Raw genomic sequence first — 15,612 nt, forward strand, 5'->3', positions numbered from 1 at the left:
ACATCTGCAGCTCCATTTTACCTGCCAGGTAAAAATGCACCCTGACTTTTACCTGGCATTACCTTTTGTCTTAGACTCTTTGCTAAATAAATGAGCATATGCTAGGATGAAAAGTCTTATTCTGAAAAAATTATTATTATTATTCGGTCCCCATTGACAGAAAAGAGTAAAGAAGGATTGCTTCAAGAGCCAAACCCTGATTGGCTCTGAGAGACTACCTTTCTCATCTTAAATATTCTTTCCCCAGTGATTCAGAGTGTTTACTCTCTTTATAGCACTACTAATTAGGAAGTTACTAATAAGGAAAAGTGGCAAATCTTTATGACTGCAATTTCTACCACCCATTTGCTGTATCCCAGGGGACTGTGTGTCCACTTTAAATAGAAAAGGCTAAAGCAATTGTTAGAAAGTTTCAAAGAGAAACCTCCTCCCCAGCATACACTTTGACTAAAATCATTTTGGACCCAAATGATCTCAGTACCTGCTTCAGGGTTCCAAGTCAATGTCCAGGTGTAAGCCTGTCTTTGTGGACAGACAGCTTAGGCTGGTCTGCTAGAAGCTGGCAATGGGACAGCAATGTAAAAATTGTGAATGTGCCCACATGCCTGGAAAATTAGAGTATCCAATTTTCTATTTGTTAAGCAGAAAATATTTCTGACCAAATTTGGTGGAATATGTATGCCAACAATTTCTCTTAATAATAGAGGATAAAAATAGATTTAAATGGAGCAGAACACTAGAAGAGTGTTTTGGAGTAGAGGTAACTGCCACATTCAGTGGAAGTTTGGGATCAGCTAGCAAAACCATCAGGGTGGCAGAGAGATCATTGTTATGGAAAACCTTCCCATGCCAGATACCAAGGGAGGAGGGAAGCCTTTTCATTCTCCCACATTCTGAAGCTCATGAGAACTGAGTGGATACATGGTGTTCCACTGTGAAACGTGGCAAATGGCTGAGCTGATTTTTCACACGAGAAAAAAAAAAAATTAGAAACATACAGGTGATCTCCTACTGTTTTCAAAGAGTTTGAGTAAATCTTTCAACCTTAACAAATGGAACAGCTTACACATCTGTGAAGCTGATCTGTCCTTTTCTTGCAGGTTTCAGGTTAATATGGCTACATGTCATTCACCCTTCCCAATGACACATATTGTCTGCAAACGTCTCCATCACTTAGGGTAGGGAACTGTAAAATCAGAACACATTCCTAACTACCAGAGAGAATAGTTTCAATCAGCTACTGTTATACAGCAGCATAACTACTTTCACGACCAGGAGACAATAAGAACTGGAGGAAAATTCTCGGTGAACAGCTTGAGATTGGGCAACAGAGGTCAGAATTAGCCATATTTCTCTTTATGACTCAGGGCTCTAGAGATTATTATTATGTGTATATATGTATATATACATACATAAATAATAACTACAAACACTTATTAATTAGACCCTGTTGAATTCCATTTAAAATGTGGTAGCTGGAGTACTAAGGAATAGAGAAGCAAAATTAAAAGGGAAGAGAGATTTTCTGAGAGCCAGATACATAATCATAGATTAAACTAAACCATGCAGTATCCTTGCCTTTTAGTAGTGAGTTCAGTTATGTGTCTCATTTTTATTGAGGGAAGACAATGGGAAAGCTCAAAGACAAGGAATTCCTTAAAAGACTATGTCCTGATATCAGGTCATGATGAAATTTACAAACAGAAATTGTTATTAAACACGCTAGATAAAATTGAACAATTGTTATCTAAACTGGCCATCGAGGTAGACAGTCTCTGAGATGCTGCTGGGAGCTATCAGTTCTTCCCAACACTAGATCATTTCAATAAATGTGACCCAATTTCATTGAACACCACTGTTGAACCACCGATAGGTTAGTTGAAATTCACTCAAAAAATAGTGAAGTGTAGAGAATTCCTTCTCTTCCAATTAATCAATCTTGAGAAAAGAAAAAGTAATTCTATTGATAAAATTAGCTGCTCCTGGGCTATCTGTTCTAACCACAACCTTCTCCATGTTTCCTCCTCTCAAAGTCTCCTTGTCTGGGCTATTTTCACTTGCATTTGCAGACATGCTCTTCCCACACTCAGGAGAGAGGAAAGGGGGCTCCTGGGGTTCATCTGTATGAGGAAGAAGGATAAAACTGCTAAAAGGGCCTTGATGATGGAGTTTGGCACTATTTTTGTTCACATGTTCAACATTCTCAAGAAACAACTAAAAAAAATTACATGAAGCCTAACACCTTGTCTCCAGCCTTAGCCCAAATAACTTTATTTTCATTTTCTTTTTTTTAGGCTAAAATGTTATTGAAAACAAACGTTTCTCAACGAGCTGCTTCAGAACAACATAACGTATTATGAAGCTCCGTACACTTTACACGTTCTTGCAATCTTGACAGGACAAAATAAGTCCTCAACTTTTTCCTTTGAATTTTGAAACTGAAACCATTTTCTTCCTTTTCGAGACTCCTGCATCAAGACCAGGCGGTTTGGAAGAAACCGTGTAAAAAGTGCATGAGAAGTGAGCATGGAAGACACGGAAATAGGATGCGTCTGGGGCTGAAGGTAGCATTGACTCAGCGAAGGCTCTCACTTTGCTTCCGTGGTCCCTGCTGGGGCAGCCAGTGTCAGGCCAGGCCAACCGACACAGCAGAATGAAGGGCTGTACAGTGGGTCCTCATGAAACATGCTACTAAGAAAAGGTGCAATGAGAACCAAGTCCCTGTGCATTCTTAGTCACAATGGTGGGCAGAAGAACCCATACAATTCCTCCCTTTGGTATTAAATAACAGTTTTTAAAAAGCTTTTTAGAAACAAAGCAAAATACATGGTGGGACTGGAAATGTTAACCATCCCAGGTTAGTTGTCCACTGAAATAAGTCTCATCCCTAGTCATAAATAAATAATCTCTTTCCTGGTCTGACTTCCATGCCAGGATCAATATCTCTTAACATCTTACTTATTTTATTACTGCTTTTGGTTTTCTGGGACTGATTGAAAGTTGCTCAGAGGAAATCTTTGGTTTTGCTTAAGTGTCCGTGACATTTAATCATGACTTTCCTTGCAGTTTAATTCCAACCAGTCAATCAGTTAATCCACTTCGATTGATTCTGGGCTCTCGGTTATTGGCTTGCACTCATTGGGCATCCGTTGGTGTCGGCTCAGCTGGGTGGCCTGCGTGAAGCTCCTCTCACACCTCTCGCACCTGGTGGAGGCAAGAGAGAAAATTGAGACCAGGGAGCGGGGCCTGCATGGTGATGGGCTTCCTCTCATCCTGCCTAATCAGAACAGACACTCCAAAGTGGCTTCAGATTTTACCGGCTCAAGAGGTTTAATTGGTGGCTCCTTCCAAGGCCTGGATGCCTGTGATGGGACAAAGCCCGTCTGATGCAGAACAGAGGGATCTGTCAATAGGCAGGGGGAAGGTGATTTCTCCAGAGAGCCCTGTCCTGCTGCAGCTCTGATCACTGTCAGTTCAAATAGATAAAGAACAAAAGAGATTTTAGGAGTGAGCCATCAAAGAAGCAGCTTGTCTGCAGTTTTCTGCTCTGTAACCCCAAAGAGAAATTGATGACAAATAGAATTTCACCTACTGCTAATTTACAATAGGGAATTCTACTCCCTTCAGAACAGCAGCCAAAGAGTGCACATCTTAGAATTTGGAAACTAGAGGAAGCAATGCGTTAGATTGCAGTGACTATGAGGGGCAGTCGGCATGGTCACTGCTTTTTTGCAAAAGCTGGTTACAGTGTTATGGCCCAACCAAACTTAGGGTTAAAACAATTTATAAAACTAGAATTTGCAGTGGCACAGTGGAAAGGATGTACATATGGGCTAGAATTAAGGGCAGTATGTCTGATGAGGAGAAAACATCACACTGCAAGATTTATCTCTTCTTTTTAACTTAAAGGAGAAACAACAACAATAAAAGACTGTAATCTGGAGACCTTGAGTTCCTCCCTATCTCCCATGTCCATATCTTCCAAACAACCTTCACGTATGAGCTTGGTGGCTACTCAATCTACAAAAAGCAGAACACACACTCAAAATTTAGTGGGAGCCTGTCGTTTTTCTGTGCGTGTTGTCCCTGGCTGATTGTCTGTGATTGCGTGTGTAAATACACACACCCACAGATGAACTGTGGCAGCTGGCTGGGCACCGATAGTGACTTCTCCATCACCACCTTACTTACCTGGGCTGCCTAGAGCACGGACCCAGCATCTAATACAGCTCAGAGGCCACCTCAGCCACCTCAATGCCCTTTCCTCAAACCTCTGAAGAAAAAGATATTCAAGAAGAGCTACAGACAATTGTCCCACTTTTAAATAATGCAACCCCCAGTTTGTGAGCCCCTGCACTATGAAAGCTGCAGCGAAAGCCACCATGACATAGTCTCCATGCCTTATCACAGACAAGAAAGCCACAAGCCCTGTTATCTGTTAGGCATTCCTCTCTTTCTCCTCTTTAGTAAATTATATTAAGAGCCCTGTCATGGAAATAAGTACCTATAAAATAGGACACATCCATCCACTCTGGGAATTCTTGCATGTTTTTGAACATGGGGAGGCAGGAGCTTGACTTCGCATTTGGATTTTTCAGGGCTCCTGCACCAGCGGAGTGTGTCAGGGGGGGAAGAAGTTGTGTTTCTTTGATTGTCTTTCGGGGAATATTTTTAGCAGCCTTTTCCACTGTTAAAAACTGCACTGTGATCTTGACAAATGTATAATGTCAGCTTTAATGTATCAGACCTATCAGCTCAATGAAAATAACTCAGAAGTATTGATCACCTAATGATTTTTGGTGTATTCATTAACGTCCGTGGGCAGCTCATCCCCTCTCCAGAGCTCCTGGAGCGCTGATGACACGTTAGCGAACTGCTGATTGTTTATTAGAAAACTGATTAGTTACTGGATTAGTGTGTCAAAATATACTACCTTTCACTGCTTGACAAACTTTCAAATTATTATATTCCTTTTTTTTATCTTGAAGCTCTAGAATCAATTTCAAAGAGAGTAGAATAGCTTGAACAATTATGAGGAATGAAAATGTACCTGGGTCATGGTTTTGCATTTCTAATCCTGTGTATTAGAATATGAGGAATACATGAGTTGGCAGTTTAGTGCTTCATATAAGGCAGAAGTGTATGTCTATATTTTATTTTAGACATACTATATGTCTATATATGATGTAATAATATTTTAACATCCAGATTGGATGTTAAAGAGAAAAATACATTTTTCTCAAGTGTTTGCCTAAATGCACTGCGGATATTTACAAACGGAACAATTTGTTGTAATAGTCAGAAACATTGCCTAATATATAGGGTACATAAGAAAAGTATTCCAGAAAAATCATTTCTAGAGCCATCTGCACACCAAGTGTGAGTAAAAATACAAGCAGATGTGTATAAATTACCTTAATTTAGATCCTTTTCTCGGGGATTTCTCCTTCTTGAGGAAAGAAGGCTACTAGAAATAATATCTATGTTGTTTGGGAATGACAAGAATACAATTTATATATTTGAGGAAGTCAGAGCTAGCCATAAAAATACTTTTTTAAAATAAGAGAAGGACTTCAGTTTTATGTTCATTATCTTACATTTTAGAGCAATCTCTTCTACAAAATATTTTCATAGTTTAATGAAACTCATCTCAACAGAACTGACTCAACAGAAGTCAGAGCCAGACTTCACCCGGTTGGCATCTAAACTAACCCTGAATTACAATCCCTGATGACTGACTGGCTGGGGCATCTCTAAGCCTGGACTTCGTGCAGTGTAACAGAATGAGAAGGAAGAAAAGATGCAGGTAATGCGTCAGGAGGGAGAAGCGCCCTTGCACTCAGGGCCTTCGTTGTGCCTTGCCTTAGCATAGGTGCTGATGCCACAGCCTTGACGGGAGTAACTCAGGAACAATGAAGTGGAAAATCTACCAAGTACTTCAGCAAAAAGAAATTCCTCATTGTGAGGAGTTTCTTTCTATTACAACATTGTGAGCATTTTAATTAGACTTGATTACCTCTAAAGTTTGAGATCATTCTTTACTTGCTATGATGGTTGACTGGATTATACGTACAAGGAGCTTAACAAAGCGATGTAAAGTTCTGTTACCACAGAAAATCTGCAACAAGCTTTCTGTGCCTCTATGATATGCCACAATATACTTTTTGAATTGAACCAAACTGCACAGGGCTTTGCATGTATGACATGTTCAATGCATATTTACTGATTTGCTTCTTGGATTTGCTTTAATTTTGCCTAGATCTTGTTCAAATATTAGATGTCCTTTGGAATTTCCTTTGATTTTTTTCATACTGAGCCAAACTCCATTTTCTTGACGCAAGAACATAGCGATGAATGATTCTCCCTGCTTCTAACAATAATGAAGGACCCCTCCTAAGGAGAATTCTGGCCTGTTCTCAGTTTCTCAGGTTCAGAAAGCCAAGCTTCAGGCAGCTCACACAGATCCTCTCCGGCAGAGCGAGCAGCCCACTGAAATGTCAAGACACTCTGTTGAGTAGGAAGGAGGACAGAGTCCTTGCTGCGAAGAATAATTTTTAGACTGCCAACTAACTTCCTTATTTCCTTCCTTCCTGCCTGCCTGCAATAAAATGCTTGGCCATTGCTGCTGAATGAGATCTTGGTTTTGCTCCTTGTTTTCCACGACTTCCAGTATCACAGAGCAGATTGAAAGCCAAGACCTTCAATGTGATCTTCTGATTTTTATTTTTCGTACATGCTCCTTTATCTTACAAATCCTAAGTCTACAGCCTAGGGTAGCTGCTGACAGGCCCATCACCTACCTAGAACCTGGGAGATGGAATCTTTCAGTGGAATTTCAGCCAATCAGATATGAGGCAAAGCCTGGAATGAAACTCTGACCTCTTCATGCCAAATCTTCTGCAGCCTTTTTTGGATGGCAGTAATCTTGATATGCCTTCAAAAACCACCTCTCAGCAGAAGATTTTAGAAGTTGGAAAGGGCTTTCTCTGAAATGGCAGGCTCAATCTCAGCTCAACCCTGAGAATTCTGTAAAGGCTCCTGAGCCCTGAGTGGGTGGGACAATTTGGGGACTGAGCCATCTGGGGCATCTATTTGGAAGCTCCCCAAGACATACAATTGAGGGCTGTGTGCCTTTACAAGATTCTTCTCCTTCTTTGTAACATTGTTTAAGCCAATACCCATTAGTTGAAGTAGTAAAATTAACTGTTGTAAAGAAACCCATTTTATTGACTAATTTGCAAAAAAAAAGATTTCTTAAAATGTTTGTTTTATAAGCTTGTAAAAGGATATCTTCATAATATTTACAAATGTCCATGGGATGAATATCCATGAGCTATGGTTGGAAGATTCCCAAAATTCCCTTGGGATAGATCAATTCTGAAAGACCTGGTTGTATACACTAAAGGATTTAACTTTCCATTTCCTAGAAGATGTTTAAATCTTGCACTTTCAAAATAAGCATGCACTCAGCTCTCCCCTGGGAATATCTATTTGATAAATTAAAAAAAAAAAAAACTACAGCATGTGGCTGTCTAGATAAGAGTAGGAACAGAAAGAACTAAAACATATACACAGAATTTAAGCCAACAGCCTTGGTTGTTTCCTTTTTTTTCCAGATGAAAGTAGGTATGATTACAAAAAATACTTTTGGAAAAGGAAAACTACAATCATCAAAGCCCTTCAAATATTAATCTGATGAATTAAAATTAAGTTAAAATGGTAATTCTATTGGAAACATGACAAAAACAGATGTTAAGGGGAAAAAACTGAGTGGAGTCAACAAGGTTACACATAAGTAACACCTTAACATTAATAGAAATCTATTTCCCATTTTGACCCTGAAACCTCTTCAATTAATTACTAAAATCTATTTACACAGCAACAAGATAAGAATCAATCTGATTCCTGGCACTGTATTTGTCTGGCTGCCCTTTCTAATATAAGGGGCCAGAAGGATCCTGAACCCTCCTGTATCTCTGCTTTCGGAAACCTCTCTTGCTCAAAGGCACAGGCAACATGCCACTCATTGTCAACACCCTCCTCCAGAGCAGTGGTGAAGCCAGAATCTAGGAACCCTATGGGGCTCAGGCCTGAGAGCAATGACAAAGTCCACTAAGTAGTATACAAGCACTGGTGATAGGGAACGCCTAGGACGGTGGTAGCCCATGCAGCTCCTTAGGGTGAATTAGAAAAAGATGCCCTCTTTGGGCTATTGCAGCCTCAGGGGGCACAACATGGTTGGCATAGTGCAGACTGGATTTTAGGCCCCATCCTGCCCCCTTAGCCAGATGCTCTTATGCAGTGAACAAGCTGCACCTATGTACTGCAACAAAAATTATCACTATTTTCATTATTAATACCATAAATTAAACTATGTTGGAGAATAGTTAAGAATGCTGAATAAAGTAACTAATTATTGAGGAGAAGAGGGACAATCACCATCTTTTATGAGCTTCTCCCTTCACTGGCAGACAGAGAGGAAGGCAGGACCCAGACCACAGGACTCTGTTTCCCGAGCCGAGCCTGGCCTTAGGCTGAGCACAAAGTGTGCCACGACAGCAGGTCTGGATGGAAAATCCTGGGTAATGAGGCTCCACGAAGACTTCTTGGCTGAGGCTGAGCAAGGGGATTAGTCTCCTACTGCCTGAATCATTTCCTCTCTTGCTTGATCTTGTCCCACAGAAGGTACATAAGGGGGTAACTCTATGCTCTTTTAATTCTGCTTCTCAAACAGAAAAAGCCAGTATAGCAAATGAGTGAAGAGAGCTGTAAGAGGGTTGAACTGAAAAGAGTTCATTACACAGACCATAAAAACTGCTCTGAGAACACCAATCAACCACGTATGCTGGATCACACTCTCAGGCCTTTCCACCTGCTGTTTGGACTGCCAGAAATACCTTCCCCCATGCCCCGTATGTCTAGAAAGCTCCTACTCATCCTTCAAAACACATCTGAAACATCATCTCCACCAGACAGCATTGATGACTCCATTTCTGTGCTACTGTGAAACATCATACATACATGTCTTACTTTTGTACTGTTGTACTTTTCACCCTATAATACATTTACTAATTGGGCTTCCCCTTAGACTATGAAGTTTTCAAAGATGGAGAAAAGGAGGAACGGCTAAATCTCATTCACCTTTGTATCTCCTGTACCTAGCAGGGTGCCTAGCACAAAAGTACATACTTAGTAAATACTTGCTGAATGAATGAACACATATATAACTGAATGAGTAAACGAATGAATGAGTGAACAAGTGAATGAACAGACCATCTTGCATGATTCAGATGTCCACCATTCGGATGAGTGTGCCATGTGTAGAAACACACTCTCTTGCTCAGATGCCATTACCTTGCCAAAACCCTTAGAATTCAACTCCATCTCTTTCCAAATTCCCTGAATCCTCAATAAGTCAATGTACTCTGGATTTGGTTTTGTTTTTCTTTTTTCACCAACATGGTAATTCTAAAGTCCGAAGTATTCACTGAAAAGTCACAAGTTGGCTGCTATAATAGGTTCAAACTCTAACACATAGGGAAGAGGAGGATATATTTCATCAGAATCCTGAAGGGTTCAAGTTCTCCAAGAGGAGATTATTCTGATGTTCTAAATTTGTGGTCACCTTTCTGATGATCATAAGGCTTGCTGATGGTCACAGGAGCTCTGTGTGGCTCCTAGATAAAATTCCAGAAGCACAGATCATCAGGAACTGAAAAAAATATATTAAAATTATTTACTCCTACCTCCTTATTTTAATGAGGAGAAAACAGACCCAGAAGATCCGTCTCATGACCAAGGTTGGAAACTTGAGCCAGGACCAGTGCGTAGGTTTCCTGACTTCATTTTTCAAATGTCAGCCACTAAACAAGCAGATTCGTTTGCAGCCTGGACACTGGCCTTCCAAGCAGCCTTTGCCAGCTGGCTAAGCTGGGCAGCACTGTGCTGATGCATCTGCTGGCTCTTGGGAAAGGCTAAGAGAAAGAGAGGGTGGAGGGTTAGCCGCTACTTACTTGAAGGGCTTTTCTCCAGTGTGGGTTCGGATGTGGTTGTTGAGGGTGGTGGCCCCGGCAAAGGCACGACCACAGTAGCCGCACTTGAAAGGCCGGTCACTAGAGTGAGTGACCACGTGGTTCCTCAGTTCTGAAGGTTGGGAAAAGGACTGGGAGCAGTGGCCGCATTGGTAGGGTCTGAAACAAATAAACAGACTGCCTGGTCATTATTTTCTGCATTGGTCAGTGGAAGTCAGAATCCTATGACAAGGGACCAAAACTTTTTGGTGACATCTTTTCAGTTTCTAAGACAGGGCATAGAGTTTTGGCCACTGGATTCCCACTACTTTACTTGTTGCCACAGGAACAAAATTCACAGAGCTGCTGAGACACATCAATTCCCAAATGAATATCCCTTTCCAGTACTAATTATACCACTTTGGAAACCCCTAAGTTCTTATTTTTATCTTCCTCCAGGCGAATGTTAGGGTACTTTTGTAAGCAGTGAAAGTACAGACTTCATTAAGCAGACTGTTACAAAAGAAAATATAGAATTGTCTCTTATGCTTCCATGGCACTTTTCTCTTTTCAAAGTGCTTTAAAATCAGTTATCCAATTTAATCTTCACAATAATCCCCTGGGACAGAGAAAGCAGTTGCTATTATCTCTGTCAGTTCAGAAAACTGAGGATAAACTGTCCTCCCAGGACACAAGCTCTTGATACTAAGGCCATTTGCTAGGATGTTTGGACCTTATTCTAAGTACCAGGTAAACATGCAGGCAAGTCAGCAAGTTACATGCGTGTTTTAATAGATATTAAACTGTGGTGGACTTACAGCATAATCATTGGTATTGCACAGATGAACACAGATGTACACCCAGATGTGTCTCTTTGTCAAAGATATCCTGACTTCTACCTATTATTTCCTCCTCCAAATACTTATCCACCAGATCTTTCTCTTGAACATCACCTCCCCATTTGAATCCGGCAGCAAGGCATGATTTATAGCAGCACAGAAATGATGGGATGTCCTATGCTTGCAGAAGGATGACTCTGATTCAAAAGCAAATGGAAGGAAGTGGTGACAAATACCTGATAATTAGCAAGATTATCAGAGCACATTCTTCCCAGTTCACGAGAAGTAAATCAATTTTTGGTTTTCATAGAATAGATTAAAATTCTGTCTTCTCTACCGAAGTTCTTCTGCTTACTTAAGCAGAATCTGGTGAGTGATATAAAACCCGGGGAGTCTTCCCTATTTGAAGCTATTTCATATCATTCCTTGACAGGGTTCTCACTTGTTTATCAACATTTTTGTTCAGATAATTAATAATCTGTCGTGAGGGATATGAACAGCATTCACTAAGCCCTGGCTTGTGAGCCAGACATTTCTGGCTGCATCTAGAAACCAATGGTGAACGCAGACTTAATTGCTCAACCTTTAACAAATGCATAAGCTCCAATGACCAGAAACCAAAATGAAGGGCTAGGAGACAATGGTGACCGAGCATGTACAACAATTCAATTAAGTGCAAAATAAAGTGTACCCTCTCATTTGTCAAGTGAACTGCTTAATTGTGGCTACTTGCCTCACTGAACACAAATACTATTATTTTACCAGGCTTCAGCACACTGAGCCCTGATTGTAGAATTTTTTAGCTTGATTAATAGCCCAGGATTGGTCAATAACTCAATACTATACAATTTTAATTACATACATTTAGAAATCTATCTAACTGCTCTCAAATAAGTTTCAAAGAAATATATAAAAAGCCTTTGTTAAGGAGTTTATCAATCTTGCCAAATTACACATGCATTTTATAATTATAAAATAATCCTTTGAAAGCCATTAAAATTATACATAGATGAAAATGTCCTCCTGCCAAATCTCTTCTTTGTGGTAAATATTAACCTTAAAGGGTTCCTGAAAAAACAGTTCTCTCAGGGTTGAATTTTCTTAAGTGTTATTGAAGATGATAAACAAAATAATATATTAATATATGCTATATCCACTGACAATTGATTTTTCTAATAGTGAAGGGACTATTAACATTTATTAGCCTCTGGTTATCTATTTTTAATAGCTACTGCAATAAACAATAAGCCACTAAATAAAACCAATTAATCTTTTCTTTTTTTTCTAACTCTGCTGTCAAAAGTTGGGGTGATTTATTTCTCACAGTCAGAAGTCAATCCATCCTTTTTATGTTAATAGTTCATGGTGGTAAAGATTTACACACAGGAGAGCAGAAACGACCACAGAGAGGCTTATGTTGAATTCTTATATCAAAGCAACACCAACGGAAGGCAAATCGGATTCTAAAACATCACCTTTGCCTGGCACCGGCTTGAGAGGCATATGCTAGGGATGCAGTGACCTATGGCAGTTGTTAAAACTTTGCAGAACTCAGTTTGACTGAATGGAAGGGGTTAGAACGGGAGAGAGAGGGCCCCTGACTCTGATCAGCTGTGGCATTTGGACAAGCCACTCAACTTCCCTGACCTGTTTTCTCATCTACCTGTTAAGGGGAATGGACTGAAGATGATGATTTCTTGCATCTCACCATGCTTGTTCTTGCTTTCAGGTAATTGACAAATGTGCATCACCCAGGAAATCTGTACAATACACTGCCTCCCACGATACAGCATCACCAATATGATCTCTATTCTCCATCACGTCTACACGCCAGCTCCCTATACATGGAGCTTTCTATGGTTGTGTGTGTGTGTACATGCTCATTGGAATATGGAAAATCTAAATGCATTGGTAAAAAGTTGAAAATTCAGAGTAAGAAAATCAAGTACCAAAATATAGGACCAAACCTTGTTTTAGTTAATCTCTAAAAGTCAAGCAATATTCCTTCATTCTTAAGTACATTGAAAAATAAGATTTTAGACTACCTGGTCACATTCACCTTTGCAGAGACCGATTCTGTATAGAATTTAGAGCTGAAGGATGTACCTCACCTGCCACTATAATAACAGTGTCTCTTTCAGCCTCAAAATTTATAGAAATTTAGCCCTTAGAAAGTACAGAAGTTACACTGTAAGTAGACAAGGTTCCTCTAAACTCTCTTTTCTTGTAGTTTCAATATTTCCTTAAAATATGAATAAAAGAAAATGATCAAAAAGTAATTTTAAAATTGATTATGTGCCTAGGGTTTCATCCAGGGACACAGGAATACATTCAAAAATTAAATCTTCAGGACCAATAGCAGAACTTAGGAAACATTATCATCACAACCCAGGCATCACAACTTCTTTTGGGACAACTGGTCACATGAGTTAAGACTATGTTTGCACATTTCAATTAGCCCACCCTAACTCCACATCTCTCAATATACAGCCAAAGGGCCTTTGGGGCACACAATTAATTGTCATTACTCAGCTTTTTATTCTGACAAATCAACATTCCCATTAATTTTCCAAGGTCTGGTCAAAAGGTAAGACTTATTAAACTTCTGGATATAATCAATTCTGAAGTTCTGCCTCCCTTGATGTTTCATACTCGGAGACACTCATAAGGACTGACGTTCATGAGTGCTGGGTTTAGCTTTACTCTTTCCAGGATCTCATGACATTGCACAACTAAATGGAAATCTTCTTTAATTTTTTTAATTTTTTGAGACAGGGTCTCACTCTGTTGCCCAGGCTGGAGTACAATGGCGTAATCTAGGCTCACTGCAGCCTCAAACTGCCGTGCTCAAGTGATCCTTCCACCTCTCAGCCTCCTGCGTAGCTGAGACTACAGGCATGTGCCACCATGCCCAGCTAATTTTTATATTTTTTGTAGAGACAGGGTTTCACCAGGTTGCCCAGGCTGGTCTCAAACTCCTGGGCTCAAGTGATCTGCCTGACTTGGCCTCCCAAAGTGCTGGGATTACAGGTGCGAGCCACTGCGCCCAGCCCCAAAATCTCCTTTTAAAGCACTTTATTCTCTCCAAATCATCACAGACATACAGCACTTCATTCTTCTCAAAGCAAAGGCAATGAGCATGCCTCACAAAGGGATAGTATCTCACAATCACAAGTAATTTATGGCTTTTTTTTTTTTTTTTTTTTTTTTTTTTTTTTTTTTTTTTTCTTTTTTTTTTTTTTTTTACCATTTGAGATCTTTAGTAGCGTTGTCTAATGATGGAGTGATTCTGTTTCTGAGCTACCCAATACTGGAGCCACGAGCCACATGCAACTGCTGCACACTTCATGTGTGGCTAGTGTGCCTGAGAAACTGAAGTACTATTTTACTTAATTTGGATTAATTTAAATGTAAATAGCTTTGTGTGGCTAGTTCTGACACAGAAATATCCAGCTTGATGAAAAAACAGAAAAGTGCTCCTTATTTAAGAAAGAAATAACTGAAGAACAGAAAACACCTGGGTAGATTTAGTTGGTATATATCAATGCTGGTAAATGTTTAAGCAGAAAGAAGGCAGAGAGACAATCCTGTACATCCCCTGGCACTCCTGGTCACTGGCAGCTCCTTTGCCAAAGATAAACTCCGGTAAAATGTGCAATTAATTTGCTTTTAATCTGTAATTGGTTTGGTGTATACATGGGAAAAGGATGAAACATTCAACAAAATTAAGTATGGTTTGGCTTAAAAATATTAATCCTGCTTTGATTTTTCTTTCATGGCCTCCAGGACAAAACTTGTTCAGTTGGGGCCACATTCTCTCCTTGCTCAACATCAGCCAGCCCAAGTGCAAATCTCCCAAGACTTCAAAGGGAGATTACTTAGGTCACTGCTGGCTGTGTGGAGTGAGAAAAGAAGTTAGTTCTACGTAAGGAGAAAAATATTTCAGGACAGTGACAGAAGGGCAAGACCAAAGAGCCTGAAGAACATCAAAGCTAGAAAGAAGATAACCTTCACACTTGGTGGACAGGGAAGAAGTGGGACATAAGAACACTGATACATTCTAAGAAACTATGATGATGAATTTTCTCCAGGCCCCCCCTATCAGAGAGCCCCTTCTAATGTCATTTTAGCCCCTGGTCCCACCATATCTCTTACAAACAATAATACTTAAAACACAAATGTAAATAGGTGACGGTGTGCCCAGGAGGCTGAAGGCAGTCTTGCCCCATGTGGCACAAACAGTCAAAAAGGAGAAAGGAAAAGAAAAGGGATGCAAAATAAAAGTAAGCATTATAAAGACACTTTCTGCAGAAAATAAAAGAGAACATACTTGTCAGAAAACAATCCACTGTGATTGAAGGCTTTGCTTACCCCTTTTTGGAGCATACCCCCCACCACCGTACCGCCCCAATGGAAGTGTTGAGAGTTTCTGCAGCAGAAAAACAGAAGAGAAAAGGGATTTCTAACTCCTGGTACAAGCAAAAGCAAGAAAAGCTACTTTGGCCTAGGCAATAAGCTTATGCAAAACCCCAAATGTTTATAAAGTCCCTGAACAAAATTCTGGTTGATTTAGATTCCAGCAGCTTCTTGTCTTCGAATTTATTCAGGAAAAGAAAAAGTCAGTAGCCTGGCAAAAAGGAGGAAGATTTTCGGTTTTGCTTGTTTGACAGAACAAAATCAAGAAATAATAATTCCGTGGCTCCTGTACCCTCATGGGTGTGTTTTTTGTCTTTAGTGCTGATTTTACTTTGCCAGGTCAGATT

The 15,612-nt window shown here is 40.0% G+C and overlaps 1 protein-coding gene across 2 annotated transcripts in view; it reads right to left on the minus strand.

Moving 5' to 3' along the window:
* Positions 1–2,248: 2,248 nt before the first annotated feature.
* The window catches only part of PRDM6 (PR/SET domain 6), a 110,102-nt gene continuing 96,738 nt past the window's right edge, over positions 2,249–15,612 (minus strand). For both annotated transcript variants that reach the window (XM_017859759.1, XM_017859760.1), the window contains 2 exons: positions 10,014–10,190; positions 2,249–3,204 (listed from right to left, as the gene is read on the minus strand). In XM_017859759.1, coding sequence (XP_017715248.1) covers positions 3,090–3,204; positions 10,014–10,190 — 292 coding nt within the window. In that variant the 3' untranslated portion in view covers positions 2,249–3,089. The remainder of the gene's footprint in view (positions 3,205–10,013; positions 10,191–15,612) is intronic.

Source organism: Rhinopithecus bieti, unplaced genomic scaffold, assembly GCF_001698545.2.
Source record: "Rhinopithecus bieti isolate Rb0 unplaced genomic scaffold, ASM169854v2 scaffold_48739, whole genome shotgun sequence".
NCBI classification, from domain to species: domain Eukaryota; kingdom Metazoa; phylum Chordata; class Mammalia; order Primates; family Cercopithecidae; genus Rhinopithecus; species Rhinopithecus bieti.